Genomic DNA, 22717 nt, shown 5'->3' with positions numbered 1-22717 from the left:
TGTCACTCTACAATCAGTGTGTGCGGACATCTGACACCAAGTCCTCCGTGTCTCATTCCCGAGAGCTGGAAGCCTCTCTGGGGAGGGGTTGAGGGTAATTGGGTGGAAACTCCCCTGATTTTCAAACTGTATGCCAAGTCACCTCTGTATTCGCTCTGAAGAACACACTCCACTTCAGCTAGGATCAAAGTGTCCAGAGATTAAAGTCGTGGAAACACTCTGTATGGAGATTAAATAAACACGTAGATAGACAAACAGCAGGTTTAGTGGGAGACAGACTCTTAATACGGATTTAGACGTGATGTACAAAAGCAGAGAGCGGCATTGTGTTAATGTGGAAAGCTAACAATAACCTTGCTGTTTGGTAAACACATGATATTTCAGGCATATAGGTTAAGGAACAGAAATAACACCTCTGGTGTAATAAAAGGTGACAACCTGAAGAACTTCATGGAGTTTCACACTGAATTTAAATCCCAATCCAGTTCAGAAGTAGTTTGTGCGACGGCTGTGCTGTGTGTGAAAACATCAAACCCCCTCATTAGATGCCATTACAGTGCTGTAGCAGTGAGTGCTGCTTCCCCAGTGATTCATTATCTTGGTGACAGAGCGCCACGCAAGCCATAATCAACTCTGGTTACAGGCTGTGAAACGCACCACACACACACACACACACACACACACACACACACACACACACACACACACACACACTTTACATGCACTCACCTCTGACAGGTGTGATGTTACCACCAGTTCTTAGTCTGACTCATTCATCCACATCAGGAACTGGCATCATCAGATAGCAGAAATCAGATATGGCACACACAGCATGAAGTTTCATGCTCCTAAAGACAAGAGGTCTGATCGTTCACACTGTCTCTGAAGTGTTTATTATCAAAGTCACGTGTACGAAATCTGTACTGAAATACGACATAAAGTCTTCAGATGTTTCAGACGTTCGTATTTGAAGCTAAATGACTGCAATTCCTTTCCAGCTATGTATGTCTTACGCAACAGCTAAATGCTATGTCACTTGTCAAGCAAATTCTTCAACCTGTCAGCAATTCCTCCGTTTCCCTGCTGTGGCTTTTCAGCAGGTTGACATTGCAAATATAAATTATTGCCTAGCGCTAAAAAGAGAGACGAAAGCATGAGCACTGAGGGCATCCCAGGAGTCATTTTATGGCATTACAGCCATCACATGCTATTTAAGAACCCTGCTGTAGTAAGTCAGTGTGTAATGTTTGTCAGTGTTGAAATAGTTTCCCTGAATCCGCTTGACTCAAAGCAACCAGACTGAAAGGAGACATCAGAGTCACACTTTTAATTTGTGTTTGTTATTCAACAGCTAAAACTGCGAGGGGACATCAGGTGGATGAGTCATGGTATGCTAATGAAGGCAGCAGTGCTGAGGGTCTGTGGAGGTGAGCAGTGATGAGGCTGGCCCTGTCACGTAGATCACCTAGCCCGGTCTGGACAGGAAGAACTTAGTGTTGCGTAATAACACTGCCACAGCTGCTGGGAAGTGACATTAAATGAGCTGTCACTGAGAGAGGGACGGGGAGTGGGAGAGAGATTGCAGGATGAAGGTGAGGATCGTCAGGAGGTGGTAAATAAGGGAAAATATTGTGATTGTGAAAGTTAAAGTCAGATTTTTTTCATAAGGGAGGATTGAATTCGGCTGGGCAGAGAGGGGCCGCCAACGCAGTTCAACCTGTTCCCAACATGCCAGGTTAGATACAAGTTTCTGTTGATTCCTGCAGGCCGTCTTAAATTTACTCTAATGTGCCATGCTGCCACCGGGGAGCTGAGTCTATTTGTTGTAAGTTATCTGTATGTTTATGCCAGTGTGTGAGGAGGCTGGTGCCGTGTTCAAACATGTGCTCTAATGAGAAAGCCCCTCTTACACACTTATATAACAGTATCAACAACAACAAGCAGCTGACCACCGAAACACCAGACCCATCCTGCAACCCGGTCTAGTCCCAGTGGGATGATTAGACATCAGACAGGCTGTACCAGGCCGGGACTTATGGTGTATTTGCAGAACAGAGTGAAAGCCAGCCCTGAGTGCACAGCCGGCAGGCCACGTGAGAGCATAGTGACAGATTGGAGGAGCCTTGTATTTCACTAAAAAAGGAGTGATGTTCTTGTGCTTCGTTTTCAGCTAAGTCACTGCTCCGTTCTCTCTTCTCATCAGAGTCTATTTAAGTTTAAGTTTGAAATAATCTGTGCAAATGATTCTACTCTTTGTTGTTGATTGTATGTTTTTGGGGACACCCAGAACTTTTACTCACTTGAGGCAACTCCAAAGGAGACATCGCACCAACATGTGACACTTCACACATAACAGACTGTCGGCTTTATTTCATCCTGAACTTGACACCAGAACACACTAATGCATGAATTATGAAATCTTAAACCTATGTCACAATCACACAAAAAAATTCAACATATTCTGTCTTTCATCGGCTACTTTTCAGACTTCAATGCGTCTTAACTATCTATGCTTGTGAAAAAACCTGACTACAGGGCTCTTTCTTCAATGTTTTATGGCCATGTGACTGGATCAGATCAATGCTGATAATCACAGGACCCCATATAAAAGGCTCTGCAGCAAGAATCACACCCTGAAGGTTAACAACAGCTGAACAAATAACAGGGAACTGACTTGATAAATACTGTGGAGACAGAAAAAAATGCTTCAAGTGGAAAACATCTCTGTGTATGTTTACCTGAGGATCTGCTCAGCCTGTTCAAAATCTCAGCACAGAAACAATAAAGACTCAAGCTGTGCTGAAAATTACTTCACTTCAGCATTTTAAGAGGCAACAAAGGAAAGATCTTATTCTGTCATGGTCTTCAGGCTTGTTGACTACTGCCCCCTGTTAGTGTCCATTGTTACTGCAGCCTGTGGCTCTTAGGATCTGTCACTCAGGTTTCCATCTTCTCTGTCACTGGGACCCTCATCGTCTTCGTCGTCTCGTCCGTTCATGGCTTGTTCCACCCGGGCCAGCAGCAGCGGCAGGTTCACGGTGAGACCTGGGGTCTCCTCGTCAGAATCATCAGTTGGGGGATAGAAACGCTTCGCATTGGCCAGAAAATCTTCAGCTATATCGAGGTACAGGAGACGGTCCTGTGAAGAGAAGGAAGATGTTGATGGAGGGAAAATGTATGTTGAAGTTGCAAAGAACAACAACAAAGAATACCAAGACATGTCTTTTTTTTATTATATGCTTCATTTGTTCTGATTTTTGATATGTGAACTGTCCTCTTGTCGGTGTTCTACTTTCACCCAAATGTCTACACTGATGTGTGATGTAAACCCTCATTTTTATGAGGAGATATAATCAGTATCAACAACATTTAACAAACCTCAAACACAACCCTAACTAAAAGCTACTTAACAGGACTCCTGCAAGTGGTTGAGGAAGAAACCCTTCTGTGGCCAGGAGCACAAGGATAAAAAGTTCAGTCTCAGTTAAATCTGACTAGTCTGAAGCTCCTGATCACAAAAAAGATGCTGTCACTAAAAAACAATAACACTTTATCTATTTCGCACTTTTTTGCAGAGCAAAATGAAGTGATAAAAATAAAATGAAATGAAAACTGAAAAACAGTCCCTTAAAATCAGAGCTACAATTAAATAAAATCACACAATAAAAGCTTTCCTGTAAAAATGTGTCTTGAGTTATGACATAGCACAAGGGACTGACTCTGCAAGTCTGATCTCCTCTGGTAGGCTGTTCCAGAGTGTAGGAGTTTTGACTGAAAAAGCCCTGTCCCCTTTAGTTTTCGGTCTGGTCCTTGGAACAGCTAGCAGAGAACTGCCAGAGGATCTCAGACTGAGACCAGGTTTGTAAGGGGATAAAAGCTCAGAGATACAGAGAGGGGCAAGTCCATGTTGTGCTTTAAAAGTCAATAAAAGAATCTTAAGATAAATCCTAAAATCAACAGGCAGTGTAGATGAGTTAAAATGGGGGTGATGTGGGCACATTAAATGGGATGGTGAGAATATAGATGCAACTTCAGCACAAACACCCCGTCCCCCCCTTCTCACCAGGATGAATAGATATCTTTCAGGTGGCGGCTCTCTGCTGTAAAAGACAGAGGTCTCAGTGTGGAGTGTATGAAGCAGGGCACGGGCTGCAGGGGCATTACGCATGCGGTCATGTGAGCCTCCTGCAGACACTGTGAGCAGAGAGTCTGCCTCCGCCATAAAACCTAAAACAAAAGGGCAACCATGAGTGTGAAGTGAAGTAGTCTGAATGTAAAGGGACAGTCTGTCACACAAATCATCCATCCTGTGTTACCTAAGTTTTCCAGGAGCATCTTCCATTTCTCTCTGACTTCTCGACGAGTATCTCTCATGGCCTCGATGTCCACACTCAGACGGCGGTAGCCCTGAAAAATAAAAGTAGTCTTTCAGTCAGGGGTTACATGTCTGAAGGAGAGACTGTTTTTGGTCTGATCTCAAATAAGAAGTTAATTCTATGACTATCCTGCTGATTTACAGTCTTTGGAACAACAGATTTTAACAATTTAAATGGCTTATTATGATTTATCATTCACGTTTTCTCTCTTTTGATGCTTAAGTTCTATTTCTAAATATATTTCTCCCCTTTTTGCAACAAGTAGCCTCATCTTGAGTTCTATTAAAAACTGTTTTTGGCCTCTTCATCCAACTTTAGGTAATCATGACAATCTTTTTCTGCATTTGAAGTAAAACCTCCCTCACTCACCGTGGATCCCATGCGGGTCTTGTTCCTGGCCTGCAGCAGGCCATAAAGGACCCGGTCATCCTCTCTCTCCGAGTGGCTCGGGTCTCCTGGCTCACTCCATAAGTTGGTCTCCTCATCACGTCTCTTCTGGACTTCACGGTTAAAATACTCTAATGGATCCTGACTGTGCGGGCAGTAGACACACACAGGCACCAAAAAGCAGAGTTATTACACTGAAGGGATCAAATGTGACTTGACAAACTCTGGCAACACAGTTAAAGACATCGCTGTTTGATACATTTCTGTTTAAGGTAATAAAGGTCATTTAAGTGTGGATGTAGCAGTGCTTCTAATATGCTGTTTCTGGCCTTCTGTGTTCTTACGGCACTAAAGGTTGCTTTTCATCATCGTCGCCGTCATCCGCAGCACAGCAGCAGCAGCAGAACTGCACGCAGAACCTCTTAAAAGCTGAACCCATCGGTCCAGAGTCAGTCGGCAGTCAATCCAAAAAGCAAAGCAGGTCCAAAAAGTTACAAAAAGACGCTCACTGATCCTCCAAGTCTCTTATTTTCCACCTCCCATACTCCAGGAGTCCAGTGTGGCTCCTCATCCAGCAGAGGTTTTGTCTCTCAGATCACAGGGAGAGGGGTGTTCTGGCAGAAGGTGACCCAGGGAATGGTGCTCCTCATGAGCTGCGAATGAGTGGAGCTGGACTCTCGCTCACTCATCAATTAAAAACAACACACACTATTCACAAATATTCACACAGCCTCAGAAGACAGTCACAGCACAATCATGTGAGCGGCTCCAGCATTGTGTTTTGCCCCGGGGACAACTCTGAGTCTCTTCAGCAGCAGCAGCAGCAGCAGCAGCAGGTCTAATTACACACTCTGGAGCCAATGTACCATGGCTGCATTGATTTAAGGGTCACTTATTTTTCCTTGTATGTGGTTACTGAGATTACTTTTACATTAGTCCGTAAATACTCGATCAGTTGGCATTACTGTGAGGATAAAGACCGGAACGTGGAGGCCTGTTGAAGGAATAGTATCTCCACAGCTCTGTTGTGGCTCTTTTTAGACACGTGACAAAGGCCAAAGGTCAAACTCTTCACGACAGAAACACTCATGATGCAAAGCTAAAACATAAATCATTACAAACTACTGTGGCAACCTGATCTTCAAAAATCAGTCTGTATCATCTGCTCTAATGAAAAAAAACAAAAAAACACTAAGACTACATTTTCCAACATGTACATGTAGGGAACAGTATAACATAATATAATCTACATAAACATGGATAGAGGCAGATGTGCGCCTAACATAAGTCTGGTCCTGCTTGAGGTTTCTACCTGTTAAAGGAAGTTTGTCCTTGTGCAAGACTCCAGCTACTACTATTCGTCTCACCACTATCATCTCTCTCTCTTCATCTCCCTCTATCCCTCTTTCCAACTTGGTCTCAGCAGATGTGTGTCTAACATGAGTCTGGTTTTGCTTGAGGTTTCTGCCTGTTTAAGGAAGTTTGTCCTTGTGCTAGACTCCATCTGCTACAACTACTACTATCTGTCTCAGCACTATAATCTCTCTCTCTCTTCCTCTTCCTCTATCCCTCTCTCCAACCTGGTCTCAGGAGATGTATGTCTAATATGAGTCTGGTTCTGCTTGAGGTTTCTGCCTGTTAAAGGAAGTTTGTCCTTGTGCCAGACTCCAGCTGCAACAACTACTCCAACCGCCTCACCACTATCATCTCTCTCTCTTCATCTCCCTCTATCCCTCTCTCCAACTTGGTCTCAGCAGATGTGTTTCTAACATGAGTCTGGTTTTGCTCGAGGTTTCTGCCTGTTTAAGGAAGTTTGTCCTTGTGCCAGAGTCCAGCTGCTACAACTTCTACTATACGTCTCACCTCTATCATCTCTCTCTCTTCATCTCTCTCTATCCCTCTCTCCAACTTGGTCTCAGCAGATGTGTTTCTAACATGAGTCTGGTTTTGCTCGAGGTTTCTGCCTGTTTAAGGAAGTTTGTCCTTGTGCCAGACTCCAGCTGCTACAACTTCTACTATACGTCTCACCACTATCATCTCTCTCTCTTCATCTCCCTCTATCCCTCTCTCCAACTTGGTCTCAGCAGATGTGTGTCAAACGTGAGTCTGGTCCTGCTCCAGGTTTCTGCCTGTTTAAGGAAGTTTGTCCTTGCGCTAGACTCCATCTGCTACAACTACTACTATCTGTCTCAGCACTATAATCTCTCTCTCTCTTCCTCTTCCTCTATCCCTCTCTCCAACCTGGTCTCAGGAGATGTATGTCTAATATGAGTCTGGTTCTGCTTGAGGTTTCTGCCTGTTAAAGGAAGTTTGTCCTTGTGCCAGACTCCAGCTGCAACAACTACTCCAACCGCCTCACCACTATCATCTCTCTCTCTTCATCTCCCTCTATCCCTCTCTCCAACTTGGTCTCAGCAGATGTGTTTCTAACATGAGTCTGGTTTTGCTCGAGGTTTCTGCCTGTTTAAGGAAGTTTGTCCTTGTGCCAGAGTCCAGCTGCTACAACTTCTACTATACGTCTCACCTCTATCATCTCTCTCTCTTCATCTCTCTCTATCCCTCTCTCCAACTTGGTCTCAGCAGATGTGTTTCTAACATGAGTCTGGTTTTGCTCGAGGTTTCTGCCTGTTTAAGGAAGTTTGTCCTTGTGCCAGACTCCAGCTGCTACAACTTCTACTATACGTCTCACCACTATCATCTCTCTCTCTTCATCTCCCTCTATCCCTCTCTCCAACTTGGTCTCAGCAGATGTGTGTCAAACGTGAGTCTGGTCCTGCTCCAGGTTTCTGCCTGTTTAAGGAAGTTTGTCCTTGCGCTAGACTCCATCTGCTACAACTACTACTGTCTCAGCACTATAATCTCTCTCTCTCTTCCTCTTCCTCTATCCCTCTCTCCAACCTGGTCTCAGGAGATGTATGTCTAACATGAGTCTGGCTCTGCTCAAGGTTTCTGCCTGTTAAAGGAAGTTTGTCCTTGTGCCAGACTCCATCTGCTACAACTACTACTATCCGTCTCACCACAATCATCACTCTCTCTTCATCTCTCTCTATTCTTCTCTCCAGCTTGGTCTCAGCAGATGGCTGACAAATGAGTCTGGTCCTGCTTGAGGTTTCTGCCTGTTAAGGGAAGTTTGTCCTTGTGCCAGACTCCAGCTGCTACAACTTCTACTATACGTCTCACCACTATCATCTCTCTCTCTTCATCTCCCTCTATCCTTCTCTCCAACATGGTCTCAGCAGATGTGTGTCTAACATGAGTCTGGTTCTGCATGTGGTTTTTGCCTGTAACTTGCTGAATGCTGCAAAGTGCTCTGCTCATGGTGGATTTAGATGATATCAGACTGAGTCCTGTTTGTAAGATGGGACTGGATCTTATCTTGTCTTGATGTTGGGTCTTTGTTAATAATAGAACAGAGTACAGTCTAGATCTGCTCTGTTTATAAAAGAGTGTTCTGATAACGTTTGCTGTGATTTGGCGCTTTACAAATAAAGACTGATTGATAAAGTAAAGGTTCATGTAAACAAAAGCTGGAGGACTATCATGAGTTCATATAATTTATTAAACAGAAGACACTGGTTAAGACTCAGACAGTGTTGGTCAATATTCCTGTGTGATGGCTTTAAATTAACATGTCTGATAAATGTTCAGTAGATACAAACATTCACAAGTTTTATTAAAATGGACAGAGAATGATTACAGGCAGGGTGTGTATGCATTTAGTATATCTATTGTAAAAAAGCAAACCATAGTGAAGGCTGACATGTGATGCATCTGTGATAAAGGCACCAGATTGTTGATATCATGAGTTATCTTCATTTGACATTGAGAAGCTAAAATCAACCCGAAGAAAGAATCAAACAGAACATTTCAAATTCTGTGCGAGGTTGTAATATCTGACGGTGAATGCAGCACCAGAACATACCTGCGCTAAGAAAGAGCAACACCTCAGGGCCGCTCAGCCGTCTCTCACACATGATGTGATAAATGACCACATCCCACTCACAGCGACACGTTAACACCCAACTATACGCTCCATCTGAAGTGTGAACTCTCCAACACGTCTCCTTTCTCAAGATCAGAAGCAAACGGAAGAACGAGTGACTCTGGTTCCTCTCCACAGTATGTTGAGCCATTAGCCTTCTGAGAGTCTTCATACATGTACACTGATACATTTTCATTCACTGAGGTGCAGACTTTGAGACAAAACTAAAACTTTACGAGGCGGAAAGACACTTTTAAATGATTAAAAACAACATTAAGGTTGCGTAATGCGAGACATGGTAGAATAACATCGCTCAGTGCTGAATCTTGGAGCCTCAAGCACTGAAGTCAAAGGATGTTAGGTCAGTAAACATTAATAATGTTGATGATGAATCAGTAATGCTATTTTACACAAGGGCACTTCAGGTTATTGGCACAAAAAGAGTGTTTCAGAGAGTTTACAGTCCTAATCTATGATCATTATCCATGCTAACTGAGCGTGATAATGCATTACAACACAGACGAAGATCCTACTGACACGACTTCCTGCTGCTTCTGATCCCAAAACAAACAGAATCAAAAACTCTCAGTGAGTTTAAAAACATGTTAGTTCACAGATTTCTGCACCTTGGATTTATGGGAAGATGTAAAACCGAGAGGCTCCGACTGTGTGGTTCAGTGGTGTCTCCCTCCAGTGGTGATTAGACAGCATGACAGTGTGGCTTCCTTCCCCGTTCATCACAGTGAAGTACAGCAGGGTCAACCGTGTGAAGCTGGCTCATCTAAAAAGGAAGGGTTTCTGGAGATATGGCTGTGATATGTAGATTTGTTTTTTGAGCAGGTTGCACGAGAGGCTTTTTTTTTAAATGAACACAGAAGAGAAAAGTTGCACAGAAAACCGAAAATGTCAAAAAGAAAATCAGGGAATAAAAAAAAAAGGCTGACATGAGCGCAGTAAGATAAGGCTCAGAGAGACAGCTGCTTCATGCTGCTGCATGATTCTTCATACCAAGTGAGACCGACGCCCACCCAGCGAGAATCACGCTTTAACTTCATTTATGTTTTCTTGTTTCAGTAACGTCCACCCTGCAGCACAAAGACCTGACAGCATCAGGATACAGTCTCACTGCAGGGGGAGGGACACGGCAAAATGACGACAGGTCCACTGAAGCAAACATCGTCTTTGATAACCGTATCACGCCTCTCTTCTCCTGTGACTGAAATGTGACGTCACAAGTCTGAAAAAAAAAGTCTTCTTGGCTGCAGTTCGCTCATCCCTCGAGCTTTGCAGCATCACAGTGGTTTTCAGCTGTCGCACCTCTCATCCAGCTGTGGCGAGGTTAGACGTCTCTGCTGTTTTAAATGTGGTGGTGGGAGCGGAGAGAAGGCCGCAGCTCAGCGATACGTTGGCGTAGATGAGTCATGAATTCGAACATGGTGGCAGCCAGACTCTGGTGGATGAGGTAGCGAGGCAGTCGGCCCTAAGACAGGAAATGTATCCGTTAATAACACGTCTAACACTTTCTAATGTGTCTCTTTTCACTTGCAGGTTTTGTTTTTAACACGTATCAGTGCAGCTGCACGGATTGTGGGATTGTTCTGTAGGTCCACCACACTGAACCACAGCACACAAGCAACAATGAACAGACACTCATGACTCCAGCAACTGAATCCTTAAGACTTTAGTCATCCATCATCAGGACAAAGTTTCCATCAGAAGCAAGCTGCAACCTCCGGCCATGAGAATTGAAGCCAATGCAGTTCATCGCGGATCTGCTTGAGGCTGGCTACGGATGTACCAGAAACCACATACACACCAATTGAAAAAGCTGATCTTTACAGCAGAAATAAACATGTTTACAGCCTGGTACATAAACAAGTGTAGTCTGGATAGCTCATTCTCTATCAGCACACACTGTACGGCGTTGAATTTTTCATAATGCAGCAATTTTGAAGATATTAAGACTACAAGTCTTCCAATGAGAGGCACTGGTGACTTGATTGACAGGCGGGAACACTGTAGCTGCAGGAGCCATATTGCTGCTGTCCAGCGATTGTGACGTAAAGAGGTGGGCTTTGAGCCGCCTAGACAACAGCTACAGTGTTCCCGCCTGTCAATCAAGTCAGCTGTGCCTCTCATTGGAAGACTTGTAATCTCAATATCTTCGAAATTGCCAAGTTAGAAAAAAATAAACATGTTTATTTTTGCTGTAAAGATCGTCTTTTCTGAATTAGTGTGTATGTGGTGTCGGGTACTTCTGGAGCCAGCCTCAAGCGGATCCTCGATGAACTGCAGTTTTTTAGCACTTCCACATTGGACTCTTTTTTTAGACCAGAGGTTGCTGTTGGCTAGGAGGCTCAAAGCCCGCCTCTTTACGTCACACTTGCTCGACAGAAGTTATGTTGAGTTCAATATTTCCAATATGGCTGCCGCCGCCAATTGGCCTCTAAACAGCGCTTCAGAAACAGATGGGTGACGTCACGGATACTACCTCCATTATTTATACAGTCTGTATCAGGAGTAACATTTTTTTGTTTGAGTGCTGACTCAAATATTATAATGCTAAAAAATGTATCAGCTGTGTCTTTATGATCATATTTTTTTTTTGCCATAGTGCTTTCATTGAAGTTTATAACCACAAAAATACAGCTTTATCATTTATCATTTTCCACTTTCACAACTGTATGGCTGTATCTCAAGGTCTAACAAATTGACAAACAAGAGAATAAAAACTAAACAAAAAAGAAAGAAAAATAATAATAATAATTAAAAACAAAAAAAAAACAAAAAAACAATTATGATCATATTTACATGCAAACATAAACATGCAGAAACGAAGTCACCTGCACGGCTCCAGACCAGATATGTTTCTTAGTTTTCAGGGTCTTTTTTTGTCTCATGTGCGTTCTTTGATTTAAACTTTCAGACTTTTAAAAAAAAAAAAAAAAAAAATGAAAATGTAATAATTATTTTGGGTCCTATATTTATCCTATTTTTTGCTTCTACAGGCACTTTTCTTAAAAAGCATCCTGAAATAATCACTAAAAAGAGAGGTAGGATTACTGCAGCATCTCCTCACCTTCAAGTCTGTGTTGAGGACCCAGATGAAGGTGCAGACTGACGGGTTACTGCTGGATTTGAGGACTACAAACCCCCCTGGACCGTTCTCTCCCCTGAGGAGAAGACAGAGAAGAGGATAGAAGAGTTAACACGACTGCACTTTAGTCAAATCGATGTTCTAATTTCCTGGATCAGTGACAAGACGTCCGGCTAGAAACACAGTCTGACCTGACATAGCGGTTGCTCGGAGGTTTGGCGTCATGATCGGTTGCCATGCCAGCAGACAAGTAGCAGTCCCGTTTGCGTTCCACCCGCCGAACATTAACGAAGTCCCTACAGAGAGAAGAATCAATGAGACGATCAATATGATCTTATTTGCAGACTTGACGTTTGCATGCCACAAAGATAAAAAGACAGAAAAAGGAAGAAGAGATGAGAGATGAGGACCGCTGTACCGAGCAGACACGACTCCCCCGGCTGCTCCGGCTGAGACGTCGTACGACACCAGAGTGTTGTCATCCACTCTTTGAAGGATCTGAGGGGAAGGAGGATAAAACTGTTACACTTCAGCACATGTCTCACAAACAGAAACATGTTCAAAATGTCACAAACATGGACTTAGAGAAGTAGTGTGACATGTCACCTGGCAGGCAGACACAGTTCTGTTCCACTGGACCATCTTCTCTGGCTGCAGAATCACCTCCTGATACACCAGCTCAGCTGAGCACTGCATAAAGGCCTGAACAAAAACAATCAAGACAAACAACACAAACACACAGCTGTGAGACAACAACCACCTGACATGTAGTGCTCATTCAGAGTCATTCGTCTGCAATAACTGGGGAAGACTGTGAAGAAGAGAATGGTGGGAACATTTTGAAACACTTTGTCTGGTCACATGATCGGCTTTGTCAGCACTCAAATCAGTCAAATCAAAACTAGCACTCATGAGTTCACTGTCACAGTCCTGGTGGAAATCCCCACAGTGTATTCCTCTTAACAAGACTCACTGGACGATTGTTTGGAGAGATGTCACATTATATGAAAATGTTGAAGGAACACTCCTGACTTGTGAAATGATGTGGTCGCCACCGAATCAGCGTGACTGAGAGGACTGTGACTTTATGTGGTCAGAAAGTGAAACTAATGTGGACAGAGTGAAAAGAAGACACACGACAAGACAAGAGGTTTAAAATGGTATTAGATAATCTGTTTACATTTTCAGACCAAATTTAAATAAAGCCTTTTAAAATCAAACATGTTGATATGAGAAATGAACAGGAGACAACAGAATTTAAAGTCTTATGAATAAATTAATACTTTTTGAAAACAGTCATAAACGGTTGAACCTCAAGTTGTTATTAGGATTTCGCCTCTGTCATTCTAATGTAATTAAATCTAAACAAATATAAACTTAATTGTAATAAAAATAGTATAATAATGATAATATACTAGTAATAATAATAAAAAATAGCAATAAATAAACAAAATAGTATAATAATAGTAATAATAATAATCTAGTAATAATATTAAATATATAATAACAAAACCAACAAATTAAAAAATAAAAAAATAATAATAATAATATTTTTTTTAAATGAAAAAAAAATAGTAATAATAATAATAATAATAATAATAATAATAAAATAAAAAAATAATAATAGTCATAATTGATTCAATATAGCGCCTTGATGAGATCTGGTTTTTTTTAGTTTTTTTTTATGGGAATTCTCCAAATTACATTTTCATGGTGTCACTCTTTGTTTATTATTTACTAAAATAGATTTATAGTCTCAGCTGATTCACTGTTAAACTTCAGTAAACCATGGCATCTCAAACATCCTTCAGGCCTCCTCTGGATTCCTCTCTGGTGCTAAAAATAACTTCTTCCCAGTGTGACTTCTCTGGTTCTGAAGTTAGTAAAACAGGAAGTCTCAATAACATCTGAAGTAACTCAGCACCGCATTGGTCTCAGTTATTTCATCACATTAGAGCTCGTTCACATCCATAAGGATCCATCAGAGTGAGATTCATTCACTTTGACTGAATAATAAAAGGAGTGAGAAGGCTACAGAGTAATATCACCTCACCTTGTCCAGATCAATGAACCAAGAGTAGTTGTAAACAGGATATAACTGAAGTAAACTGATCTGAATGATGTTGAAAATATGAATATTCATGTAAAACACTCTCAAAGTTAACTTATCTAAATGATTAGTGCTAATGATAAATAACTTTTTTGTTATTATTATAACATTTGTTTGGGAGACACAGACTAACAGTGTGCACACAAAGGGCGGCTGTACCTTGAGAATAAAAGTCTTTCCATGGAAAGGAATCTCCAGGGTGTAGACAGAGTCTCCCATCTCCTGATAAGAAACGAAAACAACATAATCATCAAACTTTCACTTTTGATTCAGAGTCACTGAAGAAACCTAAAAAAGTGTCTGTTTCAGAAAAGAAAAACTGAAGCTGTCACCACCGTGAACGATGTAATGGAGCGTGAGCTGAGATTCAAAAAGCATTTCCAACATGAGTCCAGTCTTAAGTAGAAAAATATCTGGTTTCATGGAGTTCAGGGTCTGACAGAAATCTCACTGAATCTTCATCTACCTCAAAGACAAGATTCTGTTTTCTCATTCGTTCCTCACGTATTAAAAAAACCCCTCTACACACAACTGCAACTGTGTACAGAAAAGTGTGCAGTCATCTAAAATAAGTACATGTGATGTAGACTGGTTAGCTCATAAAGACGGGTCTTAATTTGAAGAGAGCGCAGGTCTATTCGTTTGAGTTATTTTTGGCTTACAGCAGAAGATCAAAGTTTGAATCATCTCTATTTGCAGAGTGCAGAACAGGCAGAGTCTGTTAGCGTTAGTACAGGAAGTGTTCTGCTTTCCGCTCGGAGTGTGAGGACTGTTGTTCACTAGCGTTTAATTGAGCTGTACACAGAGTAACAGAGGGGGCAGATCATAATCATCTGTAATGTAATCTCACGACCCATTAGCAGATATTTAATCATGATTCAGATTCAATTATTGTCTAGAAAGAAGCCAGGCCAACACCCCTCATAGATGTTGTTCCTCAACACAAGCTTTATTCTTAAGCTGCTGGTCGTAATGGAGACAACAGCAAAACACTGAGAAGGACGACTTAGTCAGAAGTCTTTCATCACCAATTAAGATCAAAGGTTGAAGTTTTGACAGCCTGTGAGAGGTTTAAGACTGGATTTGTGTTTACCGCCTGTGATCATGAAGCTAAGATATCTTCCTCCTGGCATCCCGACAAACAGTCATAAAGAAACACATAATAAAGAAGCTCACGTTGTTCTTTTCAAACTTCCAGTTCTCCTCCTGGTTGAGGATCTGTTCCACCACAGACATGGCCTCACGACCCTGCCGGACGAACTCCTTCTCCTGGAGAGAGAGTCAGAAGAAAGGAGACAATCATGAGCCAGGATGAGGAGAGGGGAGAGGGCACAGACTCCTCAAGACTGAAGCAGGTACCTGAGCAGTGACGGCTCTGCGACCAAGCCCCTCCTCGTCAAGATCCTCCTCAGAGCCTGCAGACGCAAAGTCAGGGAGAGAGAGTTCATGAGTGAAGCCACTGAGGCGCACACGCTAACACACACACACACACACGCAGAGGAGCAAAGAGACAAGCAGACATCACCTGCCAAGGACTCCGGGGGAGAGTAGAACTGCCCGTCTGAAACAGCTCGGGGGAAGATCATGGGAGCTCGTTCACAGGCTGCGTTCACCGCCGCTAGGTAGGCTGATGTCACGAGAGAAACAGAGAAGTCAAAACAGCTTTCTGTGGAGTCGTGTTCAAACTCGTCAGGAATCTCTCTCTCTCTCTTACCTCTCTCGTCATCAGCCTCCTGAGTGAGGACCTTAAAGTCCAGGAACCAGGTCTCCAGCCAGGCCACCACAAAGGAAGTGATTGGGAGCACATAGCCAAATGCATTCTGGGAGAGGAGCTGTGGAGGGAAACGTTGTCAAACTCAAAGCTGCTGACGTACTAAAAACCACGGGTGGACTAACAAAGACAGAAGTGACGGCTGCTTCACTTCCCTGATGTTTAATGAGGTCAGCTCAGAGGCTGTAAAGTGTGTCGTATAAAGAACATAAAAACAGTAAACTCATAAAGTACCGCCTCGCACACATCTGAGGAAGTGCTGCACTCACACTAGATATGATGACCTTCACAACGAGGAAGACGCTGGTCACCAGAGTGGTAATCTGTGGAGGAAGAAGAAGGGGTGAAAAGGACGTCCAGATTTGCAATTTCATCATCGTGTGTCTGATTGTTCATGTTCTCACTCACCGCAATAACCCACCAGTGCTTCAACCGAAAAGCAGCGTAACCCACTTGTAGACACAGGAAGCGAAACACCGCGAGGAGCTGAGACAAGGAGGAAGGAATGAGGAGAAGAAAAAAAACATCAGAGGGGAAGAAGTGTGACAATGTGCTGCAGACATGCCGACTGAGGCTGAAGGTTTCTCCTCAATAAAAGAGACAGACGAGCAATCAGACATCATAAATCAGGTCACATGACACTCACCACGATGTCAAAGAAGGAAGACTTGTAGTTATAATGGACCACCTCTTTCTCCAAGCCTTCCCAGATGGAGCTGGAGATCTGCGACAGAACACATCATGTTAAAGTCTCACTCCTCACCGAACACAACAACAACCACGACTCCAAAACGCCGACTCACGTTGAGCTCGATGATCCACAGGAGAGAGATGAAGAGGAGGTCGAACGTCACGAAGAGGCAGAAGGTGCGGCGGACGTCCGAGATGGCTTTGCGCTCCGCAGGTGGAACCAGCAGGTACGGGGACGGGAGGGACATGGACGTGGAGTAGGAGGCGTTCAAGGAGGCAATGGCTGGGAGGCTGCCCCCGAGCTCCCCATAGTCTCCACCTGGCATTCCTGCGGTGAGACAGGAAAGTCCTCCTGCTGTGGAGAGAGAGGGAGACTCTGGTTACATACTGTCCTACTTTCATAACATGGAGGGTGGAAGCAGAAAGAGGACACACTGAAGGAGGAAGAGACAAATACACGTGTCTGCATTTAAAGAAGCAGGGAGTGAATGCTGCTCTCTTCACTTTTCTCACCACAGGACATGTTCTCATGTGCAGAAGCAAAAACACGCATGATCTATGTGTATTATGATGCTGTTTTGTTTGTTGCAGGTTCGTTGCATCATCTAGATTATGTGGTTGAAATAAACTATTAATGACACTGGATATTAACAGGAATCATTGTTTGTTTGTTGTTTCTCTGAAGACAAAAATCCAATCCACCTCTCCTCTTGGGCCATCATTTCTGGTTGTTCCAGTTTGTGAGGCAATAACTTTCAAAATCTCCCGCCACATACTATGAGTTTTACAAAAGTGGAGAAACATATGGACACTAACATCAGATTCAATCTGAGAGTAAACGTGTAAACACCAGGTGCACAGGTGAAGCTCTATGAGCTGAGAGATGGTCCAGAGGGGTATACTACGAAGCGAGTTCAACATATACTTGATCTCTTCTCCTGATCCGGCTTCACTGAACCTAACAAAGGAGATCGCGCTAATCTGTCGCACGAAGCTGGTTATCAACATGTTAGGTCAATCCAGAATTACTCTGAGCGCGTTCACATGAACGGGGCGGAGAAGGCAACATGTGACCAATCACAGACACGGACAGTCTGCCGTCAGCACATCGACATGAATTTCAAACACTGCACTGATATTAGAAAAATATGAAGAAGTGAAACACATAATCCAGATTAACTTCAACACAGCTGAGTTTGAAACATGAAGGAAGAACTGAGGGATCAGACAAAAACTGTTTGAATGCGCAAATGACGTCTTATTTCTCATCATTAGTGCAGATAGATCTGACTATAATAATAATAACTCTGTTTATTCCCTGACAGTGATCTCTCTCTGATTTCATCTTGTCTCGTGTGTGATAGTTTTAGACTTAATATTTCAACTGCAGTCCTGATGGTATCAAACTGAGCGCTGTGGTTAAAAGACTAATAACAATGAGAACATGATTCAAAGTAATACTCGCAGTTGTACAATTAAAACAGTAGCCTAAAACGATTTAATCTGAATAATCTGACGTCAGACTCTGTTTAAGTAAGATGTCAGGAAAGATAATCAATAACTGTCATCAGTATTTTATATATAAAATCATACAGGTAGACAAAGTGTCCTGCCCGTCTCTTCTCCCCGCTCCCCTCGCGATCAGCTCACAGAGCTCCGTGATCGAGCGAGCTGATTGGTCAGTGGGTGGAGTTTACTACAAACTGATCTCTGATCCTGAACTCCTAACCTGCTCCGGAGCAGGTTAGGAGTTCAGCATGAGTAACCATGGTTATCTACCCTGGTAAGGAGTGAACCACCTTCGTAGTACTGAAAATCCAGAGTTAACCCTGAAGTTACCTCGATAACCGCAAATCCAGCTTAGCAGTATACCCCTCAGGTGTCTCTTTCTCTATCTTGCCCCAAATCCCTCCAAATGATGTTAAAACACACAAAAATGACATGTTAAAAAGAATCTGTAAAGGGCAAGGTAAGCAGATAACCTGTGTTCATGATGTTAAAATGAAACATCTAATCTAAAAAATGTTTGATTTAGTGGAACACAAAACTGCACAGGTAATGTACAAAGCAAAACACAATTGACTTCCTAACCGTGTTCAGAGGTTGTTTGAAATCAAAGAAAGCAGGTTTGACTTCAGAGGAACAGGTATTTTTTAAAACAAAGACAAGGACAAATCTAAAACAGAGGTGTGTATCTGTTAGAGGGGTAAACGTTTGGAACAGTTGTGATGAGGAATTAAAAATGTGTAACTCCTTCTGTGTATTTAAAAAAACGCTTAAACATAAACAGATAAATAAACAGTTAATTTAACCCTCCTGTTATGTTCGTTTCTCAGGAGCAGCAATAATGTCCCTGGGTCAACTTGACCCGGGGGATATTTAATTATCCAAAAGTTGTTTTTTTTTAATCTCATTATCAACTCCATTAATATTTAGTGCAATTGTGTTCTTTAATTCTCACAGATCATGGTTCAATGAGGATGACTGTTAAAACTGTTTTAATATATATTTGACCTAAATATAAATACAATAGTTTTACATGACATTGATTTTTGTTTATTTTATTTTACATTGAATATATTTTTTTTAAATGAAGTGATGTTGATAAATTAACACGACACCCCTTCTGTCACATGCTTCCCAGATTTTTTGCTGCATTTAGCTGGTCTGGAAGGCATATATTACCTAAAATAGACTTTAAAAAGGGTCAATTTGACCCATAACATAACAGGAGGCTTAAATTAGATTTCACTAAGATTTCTGAATGGCTGCTTGTTGAGATTGAAATGTTTTTTGTTTGTAAGTACTTTCTGAATGAAACATTTAAAGACTGCTTTAATATAAAAATAACAATTACATGCACAATGTTGCCTAGGTGGTATAAGTTATGTTAAAGAGTAGGCAGGATAAGCCTTGGCTTCAGCCTCCACCTTTTTTGGTCAGCATGTGATTGACTAAAATACATGTGGATGTGTATGCATGAATGTACTTGTGTATGCATGTGTATGTGTGCGTATGCATGTACATATTGATATGTGTGTGTATGTATATGTCTGTATATATTTTCTTGATGAATCCCTCAGTGATTTTGTTTTTGCTTTTGTGTGTGATTTTTTTTCATGGCTCCTATGTTGTGGAGGGAAGTATTGGTTATTGATGCAGACCAAAATAAATCTAATCTAATCTAAAAAAACAACAACAACAAAAAAACACAGAGGATGAGTCAATCTGGACATCATGCTGCTTGGTTTTCTGCATTCTATGGTCTATAATGTGAATGTAACTTTTGCAAAGCATATCTAAGTTTAAAACTGTGTGTTTGCTTGTAAAGGGTAGAAAGTGAGCTTGTGACCATCCGGAAGTGACCACTGTACCTGTTAACCCAGTGAGTCACAATCAGTCGATACTGAACTTCTGCTCTCTCTTTTCGAGCACAATGAACTTCATGTTAACAACTATCATGTGTCATTTTCAGCCTTTCTATTTCCTTTAAAACAAAGCACTCATACTTTCATCTCTTTACATTCTCCTTCAGTGTATTAATAGAACCAGTAGACCCCAGAAACACTCCTCCCCTCACTTCTGCTAACAACAACCTGCTTTCCTCTGTCTGTGAAAGGAGAGCTAACAGCTAGCTGACACCTGTCAAACAGTGTTTAAACCACCAATGGAAAATAATGGATCAGTTCATTATTGCACTTTGACTGTTAACTTGAATAAACAAACACAAGTTGATCAATAAAAGTCTCACTAACTTCACTCCAATGAAAGCAACTCTTGTTAGCTAACGCCGGCTAACTTACCCCCGTTTGAAAGCAAGTTATTCTCATATCCGTGGAGAAATGTGTCATTTAAACATTGCGTGTCAAGTGGACAGCTACTCAATATGAAGGATATACAACATGGGACACGGATATATCTTCTACTTGTGTTAATCATTAACAAAAAGGACAAATTAAAGCCATAAACTCACTTGTTTTACAGCATCATCGGGGCCGACCAAGTCTTCCGGGCTGACATTCCAAAGAGTAAATATTGAAGCAAGATGTATCACTCCAATACTCTACAGTCCCGTGACCACAGCACGGGTCTTCGTGTTTAATGGTTTTATTTTGAAGGTGTTTGAAGGATCTTATGCTGCACGCATGTGATCTTAGCTGAGGACGTGATGGTTGATCTGAGGATGAAGAGTGGTTACTGCTCTCTAGTGTACGGTGGCCCTGAAGGACAAAACAAATTTACAAAAGATGAGACACTTTGACAAAGTAGGAGACAAATTTACATTTTGGAAAACATTTTTATATTTTATTAAACAAAATTACATCAGCAAAACACTTTAACAAAGGCCAAAACAAATTTACATTTAAGAAAACAAATTTACAAAAGATGAAACACTTTTACATTTCTGAAACAAATTAACATTTCATTTTTACGGATAGGGAATGTACCAAATACCAGAAGTGATCCAGAAGTGATCCGGAAGTGCTCTAGTGAGGGGTCAATTAGTTTGTTTTGATTGAGAGAAACCAAACAGTGACATGGTTTACATATTAGGACATCCTCAGGTCTCAGAGTGAGGTGTCAGACTAAAGATGAAAAAGCATCATATCCTTGGAAAAGCTCTGTCATATCTCTTCAAAATCTTCATCATGTGTCAGAATTCAGAAGAAATGGCCTCAGACCACATAGCCTCAGGCTAAACGGAGTCAGGCTAAACAGAGTCAGACTCAATGGTAAAAGTGTTTCATCTTTTGTAAATTTGTTTCCTTAAATGTAAATTTGTTTTGGCCTTGGTAGAAGTGTTTTGCTGATGTAATTTTGTTTTATAAAATGTAAAAATGTTTTTCAAAATGTAAATTTGTCTCCAACTTTGTAAAAGTGTTTTATCTTTTGTAAATTTGTTTTGTCCTTCAGGGCCACCGTACACTAGAGAGCAGTAACCACTGTTCATCTTCAGATCAAACATCACGTCCTTACAAAAGATGAAACACTTTTACAAAGTTGGAGACAATTTTATGAATGACGGAACACTTTTACCGTTGAGTTTGACTCTGTTTAGCCTGACTCCGTTTAGCCTGACTCCGTTTAGCCTGACTCCGTTTACCCTGAGGCTCTGTGGTCTGAGGCCGTTTCGTCTGAATTCTGACACATGATGAAGGTTTTGCAGAGATATGACGGAGCTTTTCCGGAGACATGATGCTTTTTCAGCCGAGGTCTGACACCTCTATCTGAGACCCGAGGATATCCTAATCACAGACTGGAAATAAAAATGGACAGCGTCGCTCCGCCTCGTCCCGTTGTACGGTTCTGAAGCCAAAAAATCCCGCTCCTGGGCGCAGCCATTGTGCAGCCAGAGCCTGTGAAGCCACTGTAACAAGCTCCGCCCTACAGCTTAGCGTCACAAGACGCTGTGTTTCCTTTGAAGCTTCCCTCTACGGCGGCTGTGAATCAAAGCAAACCTGGAAGTAAAACCCCGTTTTTTAAACTCTAATAACTAACGAAAAAGAAACTTTTCAGGAAAAAGAGGCCTTGGACACAAAACAGTCAAATAATAACTACATATCACCACAGCATACGGATGTGAGAAACATTCGTACGAAGTGTATTTATTTTCTAAAGTTTTGACTGGCAGATTTTTTGACCTATACTGCAGTCAGCCACCAGGGGGCAGACACTCCATTGAAAACTTCACTACCAGCCCAGCGAGCTGCTCCCCTGGACCTATTATGTAAACTATGTCGCTCCGTTTGGTTAATCTCCATCAAAACAATCTAAATGTCCCCTCACTCGATCACTTCCGGATCACTTCCGGAATTTGGTACATTCCCTTTCCAAAAAAATAAAATGTTAAAGTGTTTCATCTTTTGTAAATTTGTTTTCTTAAATGCAAATTTGTTTTGGCCTTGGTTAAAGTGTTTTGCTGATGTAATTTTGTTTTATAAAATGTAAAAATGTTTTCCAAAATGTAAATTTGTCTCTAACTTTGTCAAAGTGTTTCATCTTTTGTAAATGTGTTTTGTCCTTCAGGGCCACCGTACTAGTGAAACCATTGGATAAATGCAACATGTCTAAAGTGTTACACAACTATCAAAACCTTACACTCAAGGAGCAAAACATCCGCCCAGATTTGCACCACTATAAGCACAATGTTAGCTTCACACTTTTTGCAAAACAACACACAGTGATTTGCAAAACACTACACACAATTCACACAACCACACACACAAGTAGCAGAACACCTCAGATCCTTTGCAAAATGAAACACTCTTGTAAAAACTATACACTAATTTATTAAAAACATATT

At 41.7% G+C, this 22717-nt stretch overlaps 2 protein-coding genes across 3 annotated transcripts; both read right to left on the bottom strand.

Annotated features, from left to right (window-relative positions):
• Positions 1-2347: 2347 nt before the first annotated feature.
• mreg (melanoregulin) lies at positions 2348-5498 on the bottom strand. Its single transcript, XM_034711891.1, has 5 exons — positions 5108-5498; positions 4746-4908; positions 4317-4407; positions 4064-4227; positions 2348-3139 (listed from the first exon to the last, which is right to left on the bottom strand). The coding sequence occupies exons 1-5, from the start codon at positions 5200-5202 to the stop codon at positions 2924-2926; spliced, it is 729 nt and encodes a 242-aa protein (XP_034567782.1). The 5' UTR covers positions 5203-5498; the 3' UTR covers positions 2348-2923.
• A 2805-nt stretch (positions 5499-8303) lies between these two features.
• On the bottom strand, positions 8304-20635 carry stard3 (StAR-related lipid transfer (START) domain containing 3). 2 transcript variants are annotated; one of them, XM_034711782.1, is made up of 15 exons: positions 20387-20635; positions 16527-16768; positions 16370-16447; positions 16132-16209; positions 15993-16046; positions 15667-15784; positions 15478-15579; positions 15312-15367; positions 15129-15221; positions 14112-14174; positions 12449-12544; positions 12261-12340; positions 12034-12138; positions 11825-11918; positions 8304-10225 (listed from the first exon to the last, which is right to left on the bottom strand). In XM_034711782.1, the coding sequence occupies exons 2-15, from the start codon at positions 16737-16739 to the stop codon at positions 10103-10105; spliced, it is 1353 nt and encodes a 450-aa protein (XP_034567673.1). In that variant the 5' UTR covers positions 16740-16768; positions 20387-20635; the 3' UTR covers positions 8304-10102. The 2 variants fall into 2 exon arrangements, with proteins under 2 accessions (XP_034567673.1, XP_034567672.1); XM_034711781.1 differs by lacking the exon at positions 20387-20635 and adding an exon at positions 20217-20320.
• Between the last annotated feature and the right edge of the window lie 2082 nt (positions 20636-22717).

Source organism: Notolabrus celidotus, chromosome 20 (genome assembly GCF_009762535.1).
Source record: "Notolabrus celidotus isolate fNotCel1 chromosome 20, fNotCel1.pri, whole genome shotgun sequence".
NCBI lineage: Eukaryota > Metazoa > Chordata > Actinopteri > Labriformes > Labridae > Notolabrus > Notolabrus celidotus.
Note: the sequence above shows the minus strand (reverse complement) of the source record. Positions and strands in the feature narration are given on the sequence as shown.

Coding starts and splice junctions, on each gene's coding strand:
- mreg (XM_034711891.1), bottom strand. CDS start 5,202: ATGGGTTCAGCTTTTAAGAGGTTCTGCGTGCAGTTCTGCTGCTGCTGC. Junction 4,408..4,745: donor AGACCCGCATGGGATCCACG/GTGAGTGAGGGA, acceptor TTTATTTTTCAG/GGCTACCGCCGTCTGAGTGT. Junction 3,140..4,063: donor AAAGATATCTATTCATCCTG/GTGAGAAGGGGG, acceptor TTCTCTTCACAG/GACCGTCTCCTGTACCTCGA.
- stard3 (XM_034711782.1), bottom strand. CDS start 16,739: ATGCCAGGTGGAGACTATGGGGAGCTCGGGGGCAGCCTCCCAGCCATT. Junction 12,341..12,448: donor GAACTGTGTCTGCCTGCCAG/GTGACATGTCAC, acceptor CCTTCCCCTCAG/ATCCTTCAAAGAGTGGATGA. Junction 11,919..12,033: donor CCGAGCAACCGCTATGTCAG/GTCAGACTGTGT, acceptor TCTTCTCCTCAG/GGGAGAGAACGGTCCAGGGG.